This window comes from Panthera tigris, chromosome C2 (genome assembly GCF_018350195.1).
Source record: "Panthera tigris isolate Pti1 chromosome C2, P.tigris_Pti1_mat1.1, whole genome shotgun sequence".
NCBI lineage: Eukaryota > Metazoa > Chordata > Mammalia > Carnivora > Felidae > Panthera > Panthera tigris.
Window position 1 is genome coordinate 81,536,043 of NC_056668.1, and position 24,253 is coordinate 81,560,295.

Consider the following 24,253-nt stretch of genomic DNA (forward strand, 5'->3'; position numbering starts at 1 on the left):
CTCTATTATATGTGTGTCAGTGGGAAGAGATGAGTTTAGGGTCTTTCTGTGCTGCCATCTTGGGCCACCTCCCTTAATTTTACTACTTTGGTCTTTTAACCTTCATGCTGGCTTTATAAGTGATTGATTCACTGGCTTTGTTATTTTTCCAGTGAGATTTTTACTTTCCTATACTTTATTGGTGCCATTTCTTCTCAGCTTAACGAAGTCCCTTTAAAACATTTATTGTAGGGCTGGTTTAGTGGTGATGAACTCCTTTAGCTTTTACTTATCTGGAAAGCTGTTAATCCCTCCAATTTGGAATAATCTTGCTGGGCAGAGGATTCTTGGTTGGAAGTTTTTTCCTTTCTGCACTTTGAATATGTCATGCCATTTCCTCCTGGTCTGTAAAGTTTCTGCTGAAAAATCTGATAGCTTTATGGAGTTTTCCTTATATGTAATAAGTTGTTTTTCTCCTGCTGCTCCTGATTTTGTCTTTATTCTTAATTTCTACCATTTTAATTATAATGTGTGTTGGTGTGGATCTCTTTGTGTTTATCATGGACTTGGATGTCTGATTCCTTTCCCAGAGAAGTTTTCAGCCAGGATTTCTTCAAATTATTTTTCTGGCCCTTTCTGTCTTCCCCTGGGATCTATATAATGTGATTGTTATTCTGCTTGATGTCTGTTAAGGTATCTTCATTTTTCTTAATGCTTTTTTCATTTTGCTGCTTTGTCTGGGTGAGTTCCATAGCTCCTCCTCCAGCTCACCTGATCTATTCTACTTCATCCAGTCTGCTTTGGAACCCCTCTAGTATATTTTTTAGTTGTTATAACTTCTGTTTGGTACTGTCTTACTCTCCTTGTTGAAGTTCACACTGCGTTCATCTGTTCTTCTCCTGAGTTTGGTGAGCATCTTGATGACCATTTCTTGGAACTCTTTATGAAGTAGTTTGTGTATCTGTTTCCCTTTTTTCCTGAGGTTTTGTCTTGTTCTTTTGTTTGGAGATATTCTTCTGTCCCCCTCATTTTGTCTGTGTTTCTATTTATAGGTAGGTCAGTGACCTCTCTCAGTCTTGAAGGAGTGGCCTTATGTAGGAGATGTCCTGTGGGGCCCAGAAGGGCAATCTCCTTTTGTCACCAGGCCAGGTGCCTAAGGGTGTCCTCTATGTGAGCTGTGTGCTCCCTTCTATTGTGGTGGGCTGTGACTGTGGTGCATTGGTAGGCAGGGCTGGCCCCTGGCCCATCTGTGGGGTGTATCTAGGACTACTGAGGTGTGTTGGGTGGGGCTGTCAGTGGAGTATACCCTTTCTGGGGCTAGCAGATTAGAGGGAGAATTCCAAGATGGCCCACGAGTACTGGTATTATTGAGGTAGACTGAGGTTGCAGAAGTGGCTCATACCAGTGTCTCCGTCCCCAGGGGGAGTTTCTGCTGTTTCCCGCTGCTGTGACAGATGCTTTAAGGTTAGTAAATGGATCTCCTTTACTTATGGTCTGCTTTTTAAAATGGTGTTTTTGCACTGGTCTCTGGGTACAATGAGTCTGCAACTCAGCCCTTTAAGAGTGGGTTTTCCATTCTCTACAGTTTTATAGTTTTCCTGAACATAATCCTCATTGAGTTTTCAAAACCTGGTGTTTTGGGAGCTCATCTCTCCTGTGGAGGATCTAAGGTTTGGGGTGCCTGATGTAGAGCTCAAATCCATCACTCCTCAGGGAAAAGTTCCATACCTTTGAGATCCCTCCTAGTTGTGCTTCCCCATGGCTGATGTGTTTTCCCCCCTGGCAAGTCCCCATCTCTGTGTCTCCTCCTTCCCATCCTGATGTTACCCTTTCAGCCTTTGTCGTGGAGGCTTTGGTCATCCAATTTTCAGGTTCCTTTCAGAGGGCATTATTCCATATGTAGTTGTAGATTTGTTGGTCTGTGGAAGGAGGTGAATTCAGGGTCTTGTTACACTGCCATCTTGAGACCAATTCTGTTCTGCCATTTCTTGAGTGTGTTGCCTTGTAATAACGATTGTTTATCGTGTGGGTCTCAGCTTTTTTATCTGTAAAATAGGGTTGAGACTATGTCCTGTAACTGTAACCAGCATCCAATTGGTGATCACTTAATGCTCAACCACCTCCCCCAATTTGACCTCCTTTCACATCCCCATCACGAGGCAGCTAGCTGCCTGTGCAGCCAGGTCTTGGGAGGAGTTCCATAATGAAAGCTAAACTCACATTTTGGGGGCATCTGCCATGTGCCCACACAGTGCTAAATGTTAACATGGATTGTCTCATTCAGTCTTCACAATGGCTTTGTTAAAGTCGAAGCTTAGAGAAGTGATCTGCTCAGGATCACAGCACATGGCAGGATCGATTTTCTATTCAAAGTCAACATATTTGCTTCTAGTTTATGTATCTATTTCCTGTGGGCTTGGTTAGTGTAAGCCAGTGTTGATCCCTGAGTGAACAGATGAAAGGAGCACCTCGACCTGTGAGGTGGAAACCTGGTCTCTGCAGTTGTGACCTCCTGTGGCTGTTGGTTCAAGGATGTCCAGAGTCCCAGGGCCAAGGAATGGAAAAATACTGCTCTGGCTCACCTACTCGCTGCCATAGGAGCACTTGGGTGGCTGGGCCACTCTGAATGGAGCCTGTGATGGAGCTGATCATGTGAATAAAGGCAGGGTTGCCACAATCAGGGTCCCTGACTTTGGATTAATAAAACCAATTGTGGCAACAAGGGTTCTGAATGTCCTTCGTGACTTAGACTGAGAGCTAGACAGCCAGCCAGAAGGCCTGCAGAACTTAAACACAGAGGCATTTATTGTCAGAGAGGGCAAATCTTACACTCAAATGGGTTTTGCCATATACGCATCAAAAGGGAGATGCCCCCACCTCCCCCCACAGTGCAGGTTCCAATTATCCTGTGGCCTTGCAACCCCTGTTCTCTTTTCCCAACAGCAGCAGAAGTTGAAGTCCTTCCAGGTTACCCAGCAGCTAGAGGGGATGAGGCAGGACAGACTCCTGAATGCCATCTGCCTGAGTCCCACCTATTCTCTAAGCTTCAGGGAAACTGGAAAACGTCCCAACTGGCAAAACGTACTTTCTTAAAAAGCTGGACAAAAGTATGGGACATTCCTTTGCTTAACAAAACAAAATCAACTGGTCTGGTGACCTGATGCTGCAGCAACATCTTGGAAGAGACAGGGAGTCTCCCTGGGGAATGAGGGGCAGGAAGAAAGGCCCAGGCATAGATGTCCCCCTCGGAACCTCTGCTCAGAAGGGGGCAGACGGAGGGGCCAAGCCAGTTAGAGAGGGGGTCCCTCCCTGGCTGCATTAGGATGGTCTCTGGTCTTCAGTGCCAGGCCTCAGTCCTCAGTCACAGGTGGGGGAATGAGCTGCAGCTGGAAGTTCTCATTCTGGAAGATGCTGTTGAAAGCAGGGCCACTCTGGGAGCCACTGAACGGCCTGTAGCTGTCGCTGCTGCGATTCTGGGAGAGTTCTGTAAGGAGGGCCAGCTGCAAAGGAGGGGACACACATCAACCAAGGTGAGTAGGGGAAGACAACGTGGGTGGGTTTGGCAGGGGGTGTGGAACAGAGTGGAGGGTCCTCAGTTCCTTGGCCTCGAATACACAAGGGACAGCACTGTGCTGCAGGGTATAGACCCCAGGGTTGCATCTCACAAACAAGTAATGTGACTTCGGGCAAGTTCATTTCACTTTCAGGGCCCATATTTCCTCCTTTAATAATGATGAGACTGCACTGGGGACATCTCATTCCGAACCTCCCTTGGTCTGAGCACTCCCACCCTGGCTAGCACAGGACCCTGCCGCCCCCTCCGCACACACGCCCTGAGCTGAGGTTCTCAGCAGAGCTTGTTCCACACTCTGCCTCTGACCTCTCCTTCACAACCAAAGGAGAGTCCAGCTGCCACTTTAAATTCAGGGACTCTACCTGTCCTCTTAGAGTCCTGCTTCCACCAATGACACCAGCAAAACCCTCTGTTAGTGGCTCTGTTCCGAAAGATTAGGTAAGGTTAATACCAACCCACTGGGAAGCCAGACTGTCACTCTGAGGGCCATCCCTTTTACCTCAAAGGCTTTCTGCAAAAGTAGGGAGCAGAGAGCCTGGCCCTCATGGTCACAGAAGAGACAAATTTTACACCCAAAGTCCTTCACCTGGACAGGGCAGCTGTGAGGAGTGAACCATCAAAGTCTGTCAGGCTCTGGACCCAAAGTCCACAGGTACTTCTGATAGTCCAAGGTAACTGCAATGAGTGCCTTCTAGGTGCCAGGCACTGTGCCAGGTCCTTTACATATGTACTGTTTTTTAAAAACTTATATAAACATTAAAAAATATGGTATTTTGAGAGACAACGAGCATGTGCGTGAGTGGTGGAGGGGAAGAGAAAGACTCCCGAGCAGGCTCTGCACAGTCAGGGCAGAGCCCAACATGGGGCTCGATCCCACAAACCATGAGATCATGACCTGAGCAAGAATGAAGAATTAACCAACTGAGCCACCTAGGCGCCCCCACATGTGTACTATTTCTAATCTTCCACAACCCTCTGGGTAAAAAACCCAGAGCCCCAAGAGTTTAATTCACTTGCCCCAAGTTACTCTGTGGTGAGTGGCAAAAGGTAGTGTGGGATTCAAACTCAGGTCCATGTGGCAAGTTCTGCTCAGCTGAGCCACTGACAGTTGTGCCTTCCCTAGAGGTAACTTGTCTATCACCTGCTCCCTACTCACCTACCCTGCCAGGAACCCGGTCTTCTGGCTGACCCAGCAGCTGTTCTCTGATCCTGGCAAGGGGTTCTCTCTCCATCCAAGCACTAATGGCACAAGACTCGCCTGTCTCCTTTGTCACTTTTGTTGAAAACTTACTACCAGGATTATGGTAACTGGAGAGACACCCAAAGGACCTCTAAGTTCAAAGTGCCAATTCATCTAAAGCAATCGAGTGACACGTGTGGGGCCCAATTCACAGCACTGGCTCAGAAGCTCCAAGTCACTCAGCTAAGGACACACAGGAGGTACACTTGCTCAAGTGTATGCACTGCTGGTCAAGCAGGTTGCAGAGAGATGTCCCTCGCTCTGCTCGAGCCCCATCTCGTGCCACTTCTTATCCTCTACAACCCTCTCAGCTGCCCATCGGCCTGTGAAGTTCTCCGCAAGAACAATTCTGTACAGTGCTGGGAACAGAACGGGCGACAGATGTTACATAAACTCAAAGTTCTTTCACATTCAGACACTGTGAGGTAGAAAGATCAACCACAAAGATATTTTCTATTTCCTAAGAGAAGACATTTCTGTGTTCTACTTCTGTAACTTTGTGATCTGGAATCAAGGAGTCCTGAAAAATGGCTCAACAGTTTGAAGCCGTGGACCTTGCTGAGAAGGCCCAGAAAACCAACTCCTGGGGCAGAGCTTGGCTGAGGCTGAGAAGGGACACAGGTGATGCCAGTTCAATAAAGCTGCTGGACCACATTCAGGAGACCCCTGGAGAAGTCCCCTGGGATAAAAACCAACTCTCAAAGAAGGAACACAAGTTTTCCTCTGGGCTACCAAGCCACCCAGCAGGCATCTGCATAAGAACAGGGTGGGAGAAGGGAGTCCAGGCCTAAAAGACACACAGTCTGTGCAAGCTCAGGATAAGCTCAGAGAACAAATCTGGCCGAACAGGAATTTAGGTATGACTTGGGGAATGGAGAAGGTGGTAATCTGGACTCCACCTTCAGGTTACAGAGGTCCAGGAAAGTGTTTAAACAAGAGGGTAACAAGACATTGGGGTCTGGAGTGAGCACCCAGACAGAGGCATGGAGCAAGGACAGAAGGTCTGCAGCGGCCTCTGTGAGTGACAGTTTGGAGGGGAGGGGAAGGGAAGAAATACAGAGGAGGAAAAAAAAAGATGCCTACCCGATCTCTGGGGGAAAGGGCTGTTGTGGGGTTTCTGCTCTGGGTGACTGGACAGGCCACCTGGAGATAGGCAGTAGGCAAGGAAGGACAGGCTGAGAAAGTTACTGAGCACACCTGGGACGGGCCTGTGGGGCACCCAGACAGACGCTGGGGCATGACTGCTAGCAGCTCTTCCAGTCTGTTCTCTTCTACAGTTCTAGACAGGTACTCAGAGTTTGAGCCCAGGGCCTTTGGAATGAAGACCAATCTTCCTAGTCTCCACTGCAGTTCCCACTGCCTCTGTATCCTCTGCTAAATCCAGAATGCTCCCTGGGGCTGGGGCTCCACATGGCCTTAACCAGGGTTCCAAACTGAAGAGGCAGCGGGAGGACCTGAGGACACCGCATTTCCCAAACAGTATCTATAAATAGGGAAATACAAGTCTAAACCACTACATAAACATTACCCGGGAACTTCCTCGGTAGAGACGGCAAAGTTGATCAAACGCTTGGATTTGCTGTGGGTCCAGAACAGGTTCTGAGGCTGCCTGTAAATTAGAAAAGATAAGGTAAACAAAACCCATGGGCGGCCTCTGCACGTGGCCAATGCTGAAACAGAATACGGTCTTCCTTTGTGCTTTTTCAGAGGAAACCCACGCCACCAGCAAACAGATTTTACTGAACATTGATTAGAATTGGGCGCATCTTTTCCTCCTCAATATTTTTACTATCTTTGGGGGGGAAACGTACTAAGAGCTCAGAGAGAATGGAAGCAAGAGTACCCTTGAAATCACTCATGCCGGCCTAGGGTGGAACTATGTTACTGCTTCAGCCCCTATCTGGGTGAAAAGGATCTCGTTTTCGGTCCAGAGAGCAGCTGTCAGTGAGGAGGCTCACACCTCATGCGCTTCTGGAATCCCACAGTTGTGGCCCCAAAGTAACACTTAGTTCTTGTGATGCTGTCAGTGGTGTGGGGATGGCTGAGGACAAGGTGGCTCAGTGGAAATCCTGGGAGGGGCGGTATGATCCAAAACAGCCTGAAAGAAAACAGTGGACCCATGGAGGCTCTGTTTTTCATTCTGTTCCATGTCTCTGAGTCTGCCAGACACATGGAGAGATCATTCTCTAATGAGAACGTTTAAACTTGCCTTGACACTTTTTATTTATTTTTAAAGGGGTACCTGGGTGGCTCAGTTGGTTAAGCAACCGACTTTGGTTCAGGTCATGATCTCATGGTTTGTGGGTTCGAGCCCCCACATAGGGCTCTGTGCTGACAGCTCAGAGCCTGGAGCCTGCTTCAGGTTCAGCGTCTCCATCTCTCTCTGCGCTTTGCCTGCTTGTGCTCTTTCTCTCTCTCAAAAATAAACAAACAGAAAAAAAAAATGAGAGAGAGAAAGCGTACCTTCAAGTGGGGGAGAGGTAGAGAGAGAGGGAGAGAAACAATCCCAAGCAGGCTTAGCACCGAGCACAGAGCCTGACACAGAGCTCCATCTCATGACAGTCAGATTATGACCTGAGTTGCTATCAATAGTCGGATGCTCTTGTAGGAAAAATATCGTATTTTTGGAGATAAAGTGTGTGGAGTGTTACACTTCTGACAAACACTAGGTAAAATACGCAGGGGAGAGCCAAGCTAAAGACGATCTGTAAGTCTAAGAAAGACTATACACCTAGCTCCAACAAAGCAAAACAAGAAAACAATATAATTATCTTTGAGACACTTAACAACGAAAAACATGGTTTTGCCACCTGGTTTCCTGAATCCCTTTAGTATTACTGGCATAAACTGGGGAGCAGGGTGGGTTACGGACAAGGGTGATACGTGCCTTTTATTAGCCATTCAAAACCTCAGCTGTGGGCTTGCCACTGCCACAGTCCATATGACAAGGGACCAGCCACCCCCATTTCACCTGTGCTTATTCCCTGGTTATTCTGTAATAAGGTTTAACTAGGAAGGCCCACCCAGAAACAAGTCAGCAGTAGACTGAGGAGGGTGTTGGGAGGTGGGGGTGATGGTGAGGGGCAAGGCAAGTTAATTAAAAAGAAGATTAAAATGTCAAGTTTGCATATGATCAAGCGGCAAGAGCCAGAAAAGGTCTCCCCTTATAGAAGTATTTTTATAAAACAGTCCTTTGCCTTGAAGGGATATTGTAAGAAAAAAAACTCATGAAATGTACTATTGTACTTGCTACAAAAGTGTGGATGGTACAGGCCACTTACAGCGATCCACTGAAAAAAGTCCCATCAGACTCTGCACTGAGGAGAGCTGTACTGGACCCAGACTTGCTAATAATTGTATTTTCTTTTCTGCTTTTATCACTAGGGAACGCAGGGCTAAAGAGTTAGCTGCATAGACTAGCAACTGCTGAGGACTTGGTGGCACACATTTATGTATGCAATTACAACCCAGTTTTATATTATTCTTCAATCACATAGTTTTTGTTTTTTTTTTAAATCTAATTTCCTCATTTATTTACTTCATTTATGGATGTATTTTGGAACCAACTCAAATCATTGAGGCCGGAAAGTGAAGGCCGGGTCAAGTCATAAGTAGAAAATGCCACTGCTAAAAACAGAATCATGCTTTCACCACCCCCGCTGCCCCCCAGGAAATACTATGTGGCAGAAGAGTCTATTCCAGGCACAGAATAAATGGCTCCAGCCTCTGGGAGTTTGCTCACCGAGGCAGAAAGTGCAAAAGTCAAAAATGATGGTCCAGCTCATGTGTTATGAGCCAGTACCTCTCAGATTTTAAGATGCATAATAATCACTGAGAGGTCTGGTTAGCAGGTTTGGGGTGGGGTCTGCGATTCTGGGTTTCTAGCATATCTCCTCCCCCCCCCCCCCCCCACCCCCCGGAGTGCTGAGACTGCTAGCTAGTCTAGCTAGTGTCAGTCTGCACTTCTGGGCCTAGGTGCTAATCTGTACTCCAAAAACAGTTCAGGGCAGCCAGAGACATCCCGTCCTGAGTCCTGTGGTAACAGGAGGCTCTCGGGTTACGAGTATTTTGCCCCCCGTTGATTCAACTGTACCAAATCAACCACTCAATTAGCATTTCTTTTTTTCTAATGCACTCAGACTAGGGATGTTGGTTTTCAACACTTACTAGGTTCACACACGCACCTTACCAACCCTTGGATATTATAAGAAAATTATTTAATAAGGATGTTCCTGCCACATGCTTTATTTTGAATCTTATGGAACTGCAAGCCCTACACCTATTTTACTAAATAAGTGCTCACGACTGTGTAAACTGAGGAAGAGAAGGCTAGGAGACTTGCCTAATATGAATAAAAATTTCAGAACCAATTAAGGGTCCATAAACAGGGCCTTTACCTTATTAACCCTAGTTCTCCCCTTGTCTGAGGAAATCCTCAGCATCCTAGAGCCTGGAAAGCAAGTGGTTTTTGGTGAATGTACTGACTTCTTCCCAGCCTGCTGTTGTGGACCTGAGCTGCGGCCTCCAGCCCTGCCATCCCTCCTGCACACTGGCTCCCCCCACAGCCATTTCTCTGTTCTCATGGAGTGTTTGCACAGCCTTTCGTCCATGGGAAATCTTGGGAAACCAAGGACTGGTTTTCCCTCTGACATCTGTGAATGCCTTAACCTCCTTTATTCTACATTAAGTCCTAGTTCAGGTTCTTTTGAGAAAGGGTGGGGGCGGGGGGAAGGGGCAGAGAATCCCAAGCAGGCACTGCTCTGGTAGGTTAGCTCAATGCAGAGGGTCACCTGATCTGAAACCAAGAGTCCACATGCTTAACTGACTCAGCCACCCAGGCACCCCAGTCCTATTTTAGCCTTAGAACTCCAAATGGTGAAACGCTTCAATAAAATAACCATGATTTTGAAAACAAAAACAAAACTCGAGTTCTCCTTTGCTAGGAGAACACATAAACACTCAGAATTTCCAACAATATGACATGCCCAGATCAGTGTGCAGTGGTGGCTTGTCAGGGCCTTCTCCTCGAGGCCCTTAAACTCCTTGGAAATACCAAAAGAACGAGTTTCCAACAATGGCATCTTTCAGAAACTGAAAAATGCAGTTGTTCCACGGGTGTGAAATAACTGAGGATTACAGGTTCTATCTTACAATGCAAGCCATCATCCTGGACAACCAGAGACTGAACTAAGGAGTGACTGCTGGGGCTTCCCCGGAACCCCCTGGAAGCAAAGTCACTGCAGGTTGGAGACGCCCTGTTCTTGCCTGGGCCATAACGCTGTCACTGCGGTAAAGTGAAGGCAAGTCATTTGAGGCAAAATGGGAGAGCTGGTTGTAGACGTGCCTGGGACCTAGTAGACGTTCACCTGATTTAAAGGCCTTCCTAGAATAAGACAGTATTTTTAAAAAGGAAGCATTCAGGAAATGACTAGTCAATCACTGAGGCAAGCATTTCTGTACTCTTTTTCCTGGTGCAGGCTTGAAGAGTGGGATGGGGAGACGATGAGAAGAGGGACAGGGCCTCTGGGATGGCAGCTTGTGCGCTGAAGACCCGTTTAGCTGATTTGTGCCCTGGCTATGCAGGCTCCTGCCCTATCACCTCCAGGCCTCGTGAGCGGAAGACCCATTTCTACGGTTTAACAAGTATCTCTGGAGTCCCTGCTATCATCAGGCCTGAGGCACAAAGATGAACAAGAAGAGCCTAACGTCCCAGCATCTGTGGGGCATGAAAACCCTGCAAAAAGATTTCACCTTCTCCACTGCTGATAAAATAATATATGGTTGTTATTGTGCCTCAGCAGCCTCTCAAGCTCTGCTTATTCGCCAGGGCAGGCCTCGTTTGCAACATGCTCTCACATCGTCTACATAAACCAACAGGATGTCCCTGCTATTGCAACATTTTTGGGCCCAGATTACACCCTTGCACATGAGACATGGAAGTGTCAGGTCAGCACGCTCTCCGGAACGCCTCCTCCATGCGCCCCAGTCGTGTCGACCGATCAGCTTCCGCGTGAACCCTGCAGAACCGTTACGTCACACTCACTGTGGTGTGATTCTGTTAGACCGTGAGCTACCTGAACACCAGCGCGGTGTCTTGGTCACTTTTCTGTCCCCCATGCTCCATATCCAGCAAACGCTCAAGAAACCACTGCTGAACAACCACATACCCTGGTCTATTTGGAACTGTCCAGTTTAGGTGTCTGAACCCACAGTCGCTTGGCTCTCCTGGTCCAGTGTGAAATCACTGACCCTCGTCTTCCTGTTTCAAGAACTCGGGACCTGTAAAGATTTTTTTGTGATTTCTGGCATATCTGCCCTATATCTCAGAGAAGACGTCAATTTCATTTTATTTAATTCGCTTTCGGAGCAAGGATTATTTTTAAAATATCAAAAATATAGGTATCAACCCTTTTAAGAGGTAGGAAAATTTACCAAGCAAGTGGGGACTTGTAGTTAAAAGCCTCTTTCTGTTGTTGCCTTAGTACTTTCAAGGGCAGACCTTCCACTTGGTGTGACTGTGGCCTGTGGAGGGGAGACCAGGCCTGCTCCCCATGTGTGGCTGGTAGTTAAGAGCCTACACACTGAAGCCATCTGCCTAAGCCCAAACCTGACATCGCCAGCCACCAGACTACACTCGTAGGCAGGTTACCTGTTCTGAGCTGGTTGGTTTTTTCGTTTTTCTTTTGTAATGTGGGATAAGCTAATAGCTATGCCACAGAAGGTGGCTGGGATTGGGAAGTGATGCATACAGCACTTGGGAAATGCCCAGGGAGCTGTAAGTTCTCATTTGGGGTTATTTATTAGACGAGGCACACAAGGGCCCTGCATGCACCACCACACCCAGAGTCAGTCTAACACGGGAGTCTGGTCGTGCACACCTCCTCCTAATGTGGCCAATGAAAGGGAAAGAAAGCAGACATAGAGCGCAGTGCAGTCCAAAGTGGCAAAGGTGGCAAAGGAAGGGGTGTCAAAGAGAGGGAGTGGGGGGAAAGCTTTACAAAAAGGAGAGCTCCCCAAGGACGGGGCCTCTGTCTTCTCCTGCCTACCGGCACCCGCACTGGATTTGGCACAGAGCACGTGTGAAATAATTGCCTGCGGGTGAGATGCAGGAAGGGACAGGAAGGGCAAGCAAGCATTTCTCTCGGTCACATGCTCACAGGAGCTTTCTCAAGCCCTCTGCAGTGCAGCAGGAACACAGGCACGGACTCTGGCAGACCTGGGCTCCATCAGGATTCTGCAACAACTAGCCGAGGGCCTCTGGCCAACTTATTTAGCTTTTCTCAGTCTCTGTCATTATCTGTAAACTCTACATTGCAGAACTGTTGGAGGACCGGAGGTAACATGTGGGCCTGGTGCCTATTTGATGTTCAATAAACGGCAGTGATTACTGCAACTGTGTCATCTATACGCCCAGGAGAAGAGCCTGGGGGAAAGAACAATGGGCTGGGACTCAGGAGCCCTGAGCTCTAATTCTGTCACAGCCCCTTACATAACTTGAGCAGGTCATGGCACTCCCCCCGGGTCTATATTCTGATCAAGAGGCAAGGTCACCAGGGGCCACTCTCTACCACCAGGGAGAGATTACCATGAGATAATAAGCATTTAGGGCACAAAGGTTTCAAGTAAGTAAGTAAGTAAGTAAGTAAGTAAGTAAGTAACATTTACTGAAATTACTCATGGCAAAGGAGGAGTTAAGATGGTGGAGAAACACGGGGACCCTGGGCTTTCCTTGTCCTTCAAACAGAGCTGTTTTGAGGTCAGACCACTTGAACACCCAGGAAACTGATCTGCAGAGTGGCAGAAGGATCTCTACGGTTGGAGGGAGACAGGTGGCAGGTGCACGGTGTGTGGATACGAATGGGGGAGAAAAAACAGCGTTGCCGCAGAGCGGAGGGAACTCTTCCGTGGAGAGACAAAAGGGAAAGAAAAAAGAAAAGGGTTGAGAAAGTGCAGCATTGGATTCACACAGGAGGAAAACCTCTCTGAACCACAGACTGGGCAGCGAGAAGTACTGAGTGTCCCGGATCTTTTTTGCAAACAGCGTTTGGAGCTCAAAATCCAAGGTTTTGGAAGTGCGTGACTTTTTCCAGAATGGAGCCTTGGCATGTGCTCCTGGGCAGGAGGGAGCTGGCCTAGAGAGCATAGCATAGGGTGGTGTAGAGCTCTCTGGGGCACACTGGGAAAAAACATTCCCCTTCCTAGAGTACTTTTGGAAGAGGGTTTTTGTCTCCCCTCGGATAAAAGACCCTGTAGGTGCCAGCCAAAGGCCTTTCATCAGTAGGGGGGAAAGCCTCTACTCTGGAGGATGGGGGAGGATCCATGTGGTGCCGGCTCCTTTAAGGCTGGGTTTTGAATCCCAGCCACACGTCAAAGAAAAAACACAGGAGATCTGTGGCACAGGGCAAGCTAAGTGCCCTTGCTACTCTGTGAGGGGGGCCTGACAGCAGGGGTTGAGATCCTTGGTCGGTCCAGGATGAGAGACTGGGGTGGTGCCATTTTCCCCCAATGCCAACATGGTGGGACCTCAGAGAACACCACAGTGGCCCCAGTGAAGGTGGGACCTACTTACACCAAACACCCTCCCCCCAACCCGTGCCTGACAACTGTTCATTTACTGGGGCAAGAAGGACTCTGAGCCAGCACAGGGGACCTCTCCTCCAAAGACCAGCATGGGCAGCATTCCCTATGCCCTAAGTGCACTGAAAATCGTGCCTCAAAATGACACTGACAGTTCTTTTTTCTTTTGTTCTTCCTTCTTCTTTTCTTTTGGAATCAAGCTCAGAGTTTCTTGTTTGTTTTTTTCAATTCCTTTTCTTTTTTTTTTTTTTTTGGATCAGGCTTTTTTTCCTTTTTCTTTTTTCTTTTCTTTTTTTTCCTTGTCTTTGTCTTTGGAATCAGCCTTATGGTTTTTGATTCTGTTTTGTTTTTGTTCTCTTCCCTTTTCTCCTTTTTTGGGATCTGGCTCCCCTGCTTTTTTCCAGGATTGTTTTAACAAACAAATCAAAGCACACCTAGTAAAAGGTCCAAACACTCTTCATGGCAAGGAGGAGGTCTGCAGAGGACTGAGCAGCGGGAAAGGGCAGCCAAAACCCAACAGCAGAGTGCACACAACATACACCAGAAACACTTCCTGAAGTGCCAGGCAGGCCCCGGGCAGTGTACGACCCCTTTTTGATACAGCAGTACGCTCAGGTGCAGGAAACAGGCAAGCTTTTAAAACACACACAAGATAGAAACTTAGTCAAAATGACAAGACGGAGGAATTCTCCCCCAAAAGAAAGGTCAAGAAGAAATCACAGCCAGGGACGCACTCAAAACAGATGTAAGCAATATATCTGAACAAGGATTTAGAACAACAGTCGTGAGACAAGTGGCTAGGTTTGAAAACAGCATAAAAGACACCAGAGAGACCCTTGCTGCAAGAGACGAAAGGCCTAAGAACTAGTCAGGATGAAACAAAAAATGCTATAACTGAGATGCAAAATAAACTGGATACAGTGAGAATGAGGAGGAAGCAGAGGAGAGAATAGGTGAAACAGAAGATAAAATTATGGAAAATAAGAAAGCTGAAAAAAAAGAGCGAAGAGAAATAACTAGAGCACGAGGAGAGACTTAGAGCAACTAAGTGATTCCATGAAATGAAACCGTATCTGTTATCAAAGGAGTCCTGAAGAAGAGCAAGTAAAAGGGGCAGAAGTTTTATTTGAACAAATCATAGCTGAGAACTTCCCTAATCTGGAGAGGGAAACTGGGCACAGAGACCCCCCTCAAAATCAACAAAAACAGGCCAGCACCATGACATATCATAGCAAAACACAAAGATAAGGAGAGAATTCTGAAAGCAGCTAGGGACAGAAGGTCCTGAACCTACACGGGTAGACACGTAAGGTCAGCAGCACACCTGTCCACTGAAACTTGGCAGGCCAGGAAGAGTGGCAGGAAATATTCAATGTGCTGAATGGGGAAAAATATGCAGCCAAGAATTCTTATCCAGCAAGGCTGTCATTCGGAACAGGAGAGATAAAGAGTTTCCCAGACAAAACGAAAGGAGTTTGTGACAACTAAACCAGACCTGCAAGTAATTTTAAGGGGGACTCTGAGTGGAGGAAAAAAAAAAAAGAAGACCAAAGCAGCAAAGACTACAAGGGACCAGAGGACATCACCAGAAACACCAACTCCAACACGATGGCACTAAATTCATATCTTTCAATCATGGAATTGGACTAAATGCTTCAATCAAAAGACATAGGGTATCAGAATAAAACAAAAACAAAAAACCCCAAGATCCATCTAGATGCTGCCGACAAGAGACTCATTTTAGACCTAAAAACACCTGCAGATTCAAAGTGAAGGGATGGAGAGCCATCTATCATGCCAAGGGACAGCAAAAGAGAGCCGGAGTAACTATACTTATATCAGACAACCAGATTTGAAAATAAAGACTGTAACAAGAGATGAAGAAGGGCGTTACATCATAATTAAGGGGTCTATCCATCAAGAAGATCTAACAATTGTAAATATCTATGCCAACTTAGGAGCACCCAAATATATAAATCAATTAGTAACAAACATAAAGAAACTTACTGATAATAATACGATAACAGGAGACTTTAATACCCCACTTATAGCAATGGACAGATCATCTAAGCAGAAAACCAACAAGGAATCTAGGCTTTGAATGACACACTGGACCAGATGGACTTAACAGATACATTTAGAATATTTCATTCTAAAGCAGCAGAATACACATTCTTCTTGAAATTACTCGTGGCTTTTACTGCACAATTATATACAAACTAGGGAAACCAACTACAGGCATTAGAGACACTGTCACAAAGACCCAAGACAGCCTTGAAGAGGAATAACAGATTTAGTCTAAGATGCTGTACAGAGAATGTGATTTGCCAAATCACTGTCATGCACAAAATCAAAGTGGGAGCAAGCAGATTTGAATTCGATCCCAGTATGGCAAATCTATAAACACAAAGCACCCTTCCCAGTGTTCCCAGACCATCTAACCCCCCAGCAGAGGACTGATTATGAGTGATTTTCCAATTGGAAGAGAAAGAAAAACACATTTGACGCTATCTGCTAGAGCACATTTCTTTCTTCCCATGTAATATAGTGACAAAAGCTGAAAATTAAACTGCAGCTAAACATGAGAGGGATAAACGGCGACAGCCCTGGAAATGACCTTGTAACACTCAGTGTTAAAGTACATCTGGTGGAAAATGAGGTCCCGATGATGGAGGAAAGCCCTGGGCAGAAGGACACTGGGCTAAGATAGTGTGCCAGCACATGTCAGAGGCTCAATGACTCACATGGGGTAGAAATGAGAGCTGTTAATTACCTCAGCTGGAAGGAAGGAAAACAACCTAAGACTTTCAGGAATCCACAGACTTAACTAGAGCATCAAGCTTCACTATAGGAAAGCCGCCATGATCCACTGTCGCCCTGAAGGCTGGATTCCTAGGAATGGGGATAACATAATACTAGGGATCCTGGATACAAAGGCTTTCAAATCACACATGAAGCCAGGGCAGTCACAGAATCTCTACAATAATTAAGGTCATGAAATCAAAACCCCAACATTTCTTCTCCTAAGCATCTTCCCACACTAGCACACAAGCAGGCCAAACCTAGTTTACCAGAGATGTGGGATGCTGGATATGATTCTGGAACAAATTATTTGTCTTTCCTGCATTCCAGGAAACTTCTGGCATTTTTGTAACGTGCTGGTAGAGGTGGAGCTGGAGGTGGAGTAGGATGCGTGGAATGAGAATCGTATTTTCTCACTTCTCCCCCTCCCTGCCTGCTATTGGCCTCGCTTTTAAATCTTTCTGTTACAGGCTTCAGTCAGACTTTTGCTACAACCTAAGCTGTTTCAAACTAGAGGTCCTTAATATTTTGCCTGCAATGAAACCCTGGCCTCAGAGATACATATGAGTGAAGCCACATTTCCTTTCTCCCTGCAAACAGGAAAGGAAACACCCTTAAAATTCCCATCCCCAGCACAGTCTGCTCCAGACAGAACCCTCACCTCTCACTCATCTTTATTTCCTAATGTCACAACACTCTCAATAGGTCACAATTAATAATGAACTAGGTAACGAAATAATAAAATAAGCACATGTGTTGCTGAGCTGAATGGAGAGAGGAGGGAAACACCTGGCAGAATCTCTCTTAAGGAGATTTCACATAGAGTAGTAACCATACCTTGCTCTAGAATGAGCAGCTCTCGGGCAGAGAGTGCGTCAGGTGGGAGATGGAAATTATGAATATCTGACTAGAAAATACCCATAAAAACCCAAAACCTTTAATACTACAGTTAAAGAGAAACAACACAGGGGCGCCTGGGTGGCTCATTTGGTTGAGTACCCAACTCTTGATTTTGGCTCAAGTCACAATCCCAAGGTCATGGATTAAGCCCTGTGTTTAGGCTCTGTGCTGAGCATGGAGGCTGCTTAGGATTCTCGCTCTCACACCCTCTGCCCCTCTCCTGCTGGTCTGCTGGATCTCAGCATGACAATAAAAAAAAAATAATAATAAAACAATAAAAAAAAGAAACAACATAGTGACTTCTCAGCAGTACGAAAAAATGCTGGATTAAGTCAGCTAGGATATGAAAGGAGTAACAATAACCACTACTACAGCAGCTAAGTTATGGAGCAATGACTACTGTCTGCCACTGTTCCAAATACTGTGCATGTATTATCTCACTTAATCACCACAAAAACCCTATGAGGCCAGTACTTTATCCTTATTTTACAGGTAAAGCAAGTAAGGTCCTGGGGTGCAGCGCTGTGCCTGAGGTCACTGTGGTTGGTGGTGGAACTCACACCTGAATTTGGGCAGTCCAATTCCAGAAGTTTCTTTCATTTGCCTTGCTCTTGGCATCAGTCTGGAAGAGGTGGGACAGTCCCTTTCAAGGGACACAAAAGGTGATGTCAGGAGCAGAGTAGGACCAACTGGGGATCAATATGCCAATGCCATGCTCTTAAAACACTGATGGCCTCTGACCTCTTTCTGGGATTTTTCATGATTCTGCTTTCTAGTTAAGGAAACTGGGCCTACGAAGTCTTAATAAAAGAACCAGGACGGAGAGCAGCTGATGAAATGAGCTACAATGATTAGCGTCACGCTTAAAAATACATTTTGGAGAAGTAAGCTGCAGAAGACCAGTGAAAGCTGACAATATTAAGAACTAAGCTAAGTTTTTAGAACAAATTATCCTAAAATTTGTATGGAACCAGAAAAGATCCCCCACCCCCAGAGCAGTCTTTAAAAAGGAGAACAAAACTGGAGGGATCACAATCCCGGATTTTTTGTAGTATATTTACAAAGCTGTAGTAATCAAAACAATATGGTATTGGCACAAAAACAGATACAGGGATCAGTAAAACAGAATAGAGAGCCAAGAAATAAACCCATGATTATATGGTCTGTTAATCTCTGACAAAGGAGGCAGGGATATGCAGTGGGAAAAATACACTCTCTTCAAGAAATTGTGTTTACAAAACTGGACAGCAACATGCAAAAGAATGAAACTGGACCACTTTCTTACACCATACACGACAACAAAATCAAAATGGATGAAAGACCTAAATGTGAGCCTGAAACCATAAAATTCCTAGAAGAAAGGACAGACAGTAATTTCTCTGATATTGACCATAGCAATGTTTTTCTAGATAGGTCTTCTCAGGGAAGGGAAACCAACAAACAAACAAAAAGCTATTGGGACTACATCAAATAATTTCCTTCTGCACAGCAAAGGAAATAATCAACAAAACTAAAACACAACTTACAGAGTGGGAGAAGACTCTGCAAATGACATATCTGATAAAGGGTTAGTATCCAAAATACATAAAGAATTTATACAACTCAACACAAAACCTCAAATAATTAAAAAATGGACAGAAGACACGAACAAATATTTTTCCAAAGAAGACATCCAGAGAGCCAACAGACATGAAAAGATGCTTAACAACACTCCTCATCAGGGAAATGCAAATCAAAACCACAATGAGAGATCACCTCACACCTATTAGAATCACTGAAGTAAACAACTCATGAAACAAATATTGGTGAGGATGTGAAGAAAAGGGAACCCTTGAGCACTGCTGGTGGGAATGCAAACTGGTGCAGCCACTGTGGAAAAAAGTATGGAGGTTCCTCAAAATATTAAAAATAGAATTACCATATGATCCACTGCTGGGTATTTACCCAAAGAATATAAAAACACTAGTTGAAAAAGATATATGCACCCCTATGTTTACCACAGTATTATTTACAATAGCCAAATTATGGAAGCAACCCAAGTGCCCACTGATAGATGAATGGATAAAGATATGGTGTGTATATATAACAGAATAATATCCAGCCGTAAAAAAAGAATGAAATCTTGCCATTTGCAACACTGATGGATCTAGTGGGTACAGTGCTAAGTGAAGTAAGTCAGAGAAAGACAAATAACATCTGATTTCACTCATATATGAAATTTAAGAAACAAAACAAATGGACAAAGAAAAAGAGAGACAAACCAAAAAACAGACTCTTAGCTATAGAGAGCAAACTGATGGTTACCAGAGGGGAAGTGGTTGGGGAGCAGGGGGTGAAATAGGTGAGGGGATTAAGAATACACTTATCACGATGAATGCTATGTATAGAACTGTTCACTTGAAACTAATACAACACTGTATGTTAATTATAGTGGAATTTAAAAAAACAATCTAAATTCTTCAGTGACAGATCTCACACACAACACACAATGAGAAGGCAGTTTTGTACACACACTAGGTGCTCATGAACATTTTCTGCAATTACAGAAGAAATTCTGAACTTGGCTCTGACACTAACTAGTTGTGTTGATATCCCTGATGTTAGAATATCTCGTTTATAAAACAGAGAAAATATCTGCATAGCCTACCTCATGAGGCTCTTGTAGGGATCAAAGTGGGGAGGGGGAAATGGAGAAAATACATTTTCTGTCATCTCTTTAGTCTCTGGCCTTACTCTAGCTGCTTCCATGTTTAATGCATACATTAGCCCAATGAGGTAGACCTTACTGTCTCTAATGTGAGGAAACTGAGGTTCAGACATGTCAAAATTACATGCTTGTAAGGCGCATGTTAAATTACCTCCTGATGACCTATAACCCACTATACACATGTTGGTGACAAATATAAGGTGCTATGTATGTATGAAGTGTTATGGACTTCCCATGGACCATCTCAGCTGCTCGGTGTGCTGGGAGTGCATTTACCTGAATACCCATCAGGATCCTTGGTGGAATGACTCATAACACTAGCACCATGTCATGCTGCGTCATTAAATAAAGGAACGTGATAAGTTTTGTTTGGCTTGTCTATCCTTTTTGCTTCCTCACAAAAATTATTGTCCCCACTTGGGTTTAAAGTCTCCGATACCTGAACATTCTACCTGTTCATGCTTGCCTACTCCTTGCCTAACGTGCTTTAAAAGGCAACAACCTGGGGAAATCTGCCGTGGCAAAAACTGAAAATCTCATTATACCTAAAAAAAAATGGACTTTTAAAAAGTTTTAGACAACTGCAGAATGTAGTTTTAAACTTTAAATAACTGGTATCACTCCTGGGTCAAATTCATTAAAATCTGTCAATTATCTTGACAGGGATTATTATAATTATTACAATTATTACAAAAGTTTGGTCATCTTAGTTTAAATGCCTCACGGGCATGGGAAACTCAAATTCCCAAACACATTAAAGAAGAACTGCTTGGGTGTTGCTGCCCCCGGTGTGATGCAGCATTATAAGCAGAAATAAAAAAAGGCAATACTGGGAAATAAAATGGTTGACAACTGGGCTAGGACCCCCACCTCCTTCCTTCCTGAGAGAACTGTCCTGTGCAAACTCAGGTTCTTGCTTCATGGTGTACTGTGGTCTTTCCTTTTTGTCAGCAGAGGAAGATCTAAAAAAAGTCCAGTAAGGGCTTTATTGTTGCTTAGTTAATTTCATTTCACCATTGGCTTCAAATATACTGGAGGTGGTGTCAGGATTCTCTTGTCTGGAGAGCTTAGTATCTGAATATTGGCAAGTTTTCAGACATCTCTCAGAAGCTGAGTCCCCAGCTTTCTGAAATGCAGAAGATTTCTCTCTGTTTCATTGCCTGTCAAATGTTTTTGGCTTATCCTTCCTGTGTTTATTCTTTAAAGAAATTTGCATATACATGCATATTTTTATTTCCTCTTTCTTACAGAAAAGGTAGCATAGTATACTACTCTTTTGCGTTTTGCTTTTTTTTACTTAACAATATACCTTGAAAATAATTTTATGTTACAGAGATGTTATTTCCTTTTTTTTTTTTAAGTTGTATATAGTACTTCATTGTGTATATGGGCCATGATTTATTTATTTGATCTCCTATATTTGGATATTTACGTAGTTTCCAGTATGTGGCAATAAAAAAATTGATAAATTTTTTAATGATAAATAAAAAATTAAAAAAAAAATTAAAAAAATAAAAAAATAAAAAAAGTCTAGTAAGGTTTATTTTTATGGTGAGTTAAAAGAAAGATTCTTAGTGGAGTGGAATTTTTCTTTTCCTTTTTTTTTTTAATATGAAATTTATTGTCAAATTGGTTTCCATACAACACCCAGTGCTCATCCCAACAGGTGCCCTCCTCAATACCCATCACCCACCCTCCCCTCCCTCCCATCCCCCATCAACCCTCAGTTTGTTCTCAGTTTTTAAGAGTCTCTTATGGTTTGCCTCCCTCCCTCTCTTTTTTTTTTCTTCCCCTCCCCCATGGTCTTCTGTTAAGTTTCTCAGGATCCACATAAGAGTGAAAACACTTTCTCTATATGACTTATTTCACTTAGCATAACGCTCTCCAGTTCCATCCACATTGCTACAAAAGGTCATATTTCATTTGGAGTGGCATTTTTCTAATGCTAATCAGAAATCCTCCTTTGTCTTATCATTGACCTTTTTTTAAAAAAAAGAGAGAAACAGGGAAATCATTCACTTCATATATGTAATTAAGGCCTGCTACCCTTTGATTATCTAACTGTTGCCTACTTAAGAAGAAAGGTGAACAATTATCTTGATGGATGTCACTGTGGGATAGCAATTATGACAAAGAGCTCTTCTGAGGGCAGGGTCCTTAATGATTTTCTATCAGAGCCATGATTGCTGGAACATTTTCAGTTCTAGTATTCCTGCCTATCTTAACTAGATAGACCTAAAAAATGATTACCTAACAAGAGGAATATAGAATCATATGGAAAAGCACATTTAACCCTGAAATTAGCAAAACCCAATAAAAGTTCACAATGTAATTACAAATCAAAAAAAAAAAAAAAAAAAAGAGCACTGATGCACTGTGGTTGTACTCTACCTAGTTTAGATGTCAATTCACTGGTGAAAAGAGAGAAAAGCTTTTGGACCATTTCTCTCTGTAGAACTTGGTTGTTGGGAGGAAAAGGGCAGGAAGTGGAGTGATAATATGGAAACTGAGTGAAATTAATAAATTAAGTTACTGTTTACTGTACCTTAAAAATCTCCCCCCAAACTGCAGAGATTTCCAAATCTTGCCATTATAAAGTAACAGTACTGAACTAGCCTAGCTCTCCCATAATAATATAAAACCAGCCAAAATACATATACCTGTTGTTTTCTAACTTTGGACAAAAGGCGGAAAAGGACTATAATCATTGACAGAAGAGAAACATTCAAAGTGAGTCCCATGATTTCCCTGGAATTCTATCTGGAGACACTTTCTGGATTGTGGCACAGGGAGGGAGAACCTAAGGAGACCATGGAAGTCTTGCTGAGCTGAGGAAATAGGAGTTTGGGGATAGGAATTAGGTAAATTTGAAGAGGAGGAAGCTGAGTTGAAATTGAGCTGAGCTAAAAATCTATGTAGGAGTCCTCTGAAGTTTATGGCCTGATACTCAACTGCACATATATGGGCAAGACTCCAGAAGCCTTGCAGAGAACAGGTGCTAGAGAGCTATGAGTTAAATGGAGATTCTAGAGGTTGCAAAGTCCTAGAAGATATGGGAATACTAACCAGGCAGAGTGCAAGGACCTTGAAAAACACTCTGGGTATCCAATGAGACCATCAAGATGCAGGGGTATTCTAGACCTGCCTGAACACAACTCAGAAGTCTCTGAAGGAAGACAACAAAATCCAGATGCTCAACAACACTGCATTCACAATGCCAACCACACAATCAAAAGTTTCTAGATACGTGTAGTAGGAAAACATGATTTATAGCCAGGAAAGCAATTGATAAAAGCAGACTCAGAGAGGACAGAGGTACTGAATTAGCAAACAAGGAATTTAAAATATCTGTTTTTTAGGGGTGCCTGGGTGGCTCAGTTGGTTAAGTGTCTGACTTTTGATTTTGGCTCAGGTCATGTTGTCACAGATTGAGCCCTGCATTGGGCTCCACGTTAGGCATGAAGCCTGCTTGAGATTCTCTCTCTTTTCCTCTCCCTCTGCCCCTCCCCTGTTCATACTCTCTCTTGCTTTCTCTCTCTCTCTCAAAAAATAAAAAAAAAAAGCAAGACCCAATTATATACTGTTTTCAAGAGATGCACTTTAATCCAAAACAAAAATAAACAGCTAAAGGATGGAAAAAGATATATAATCAAAACATGATCACATGAAAGCTTGAATGGCTTATGTATAGAGAATAGATTTTGATACAAGGAGTATTACTAGAGGTAAGGAAGAACTAAAGACAGACAAATCAATAGTCATAGTTGGAGATTTTTAACATTCTCAGTCAGTAGTTACTAAGATAACTAGATAAAAAAAAAAAACCAATAAGCATACAGAAGATCTGAGTAATACTAACAACTGCCTTCACTTAACATTTACAGGAATTATACCCAACAACTGCATATTACAGTTTGTTTCAAGTGCACAAATAATGTTCAGTTAGGTAGAATGTATGCTTGCCCATAAAAAAGTCTCAGTGACTTTCCAAAGAATTATATCATACAGGGCACGCTCTCTGACCGCAACAGAATTAAAGTAGAAATTCTTAACAAGATATCCAAAGACGCCTCAAATATTAGAAATTAAGTAACCAATAAGTGAGAGAAATAAATCACAACGTAAATTAGAAAATACTTCAAGGTGAGTTCTAATGAAAATACAACATTAGCAAAATTTGTTGGATGGAGCTAAAGTAGTGCTTACATAGAAATTTATAGCTTAAAAATTTCATATTGGGTAACAAGAAAGGCTTAATGTTAATGACCTAAGTCTCCACCTTAGGAGGCTAGAAAAAAAAAGTAAGTTAAACCATAAGTGAAGGAAGACAAAATAATAAAATGGAAATTATAGAAAGACAAGTGTAATATGTAATATGAAAAACTGAGCAGATGATCTAGACAGCAGATTTGATAATGCAGAAGAGAAGATCTGTGAATCTGAAGACAACAGAAACTATTCAATTTAAGCAGAC

The 24,253-nt window shown here is 43.9% G+C and overlaps 1 protein-coding gene across 8 annotated transcripts in view; it reads right to left on the reverse strand.

Annotated features, from left to right (window-relative positions):
• Positions 1-2,762: 2,762 nt before the first annotated feature.
• VPS8 (VPS8 subunit of CORVET complex) overlaps positions 2,763-24,253 on the reverse strand; it is a 250,022-nt gene continuing 228,531 nt past the window's right edge. For 7 of the 8 annotated variants that reach the window (XM_007083608.2, XM_042956660.1, XM_042956662.1 and 4 more), the window contains 2 exons: positions 6,322-6,402; positions 2,763-3,479 (listed from right to left, as the gene is read on the reverse strand). In XM_007083608.2, the coding sequence (XP_007083670.1) occupies positions 3,330-3,479; positions 6,322-6,402 (231 nt within the window). In that variant the 3' untranslated portion in view covers positions 2,763-3,329. Of the gene's footprint in view, positions 3,480-6,321; positions 6,403-17,634; positions 17,716-24,253 lie in introns of all 8 variants that reach the window. The other variant, XM_042956666.1, reaches the window with a different exon arrangement.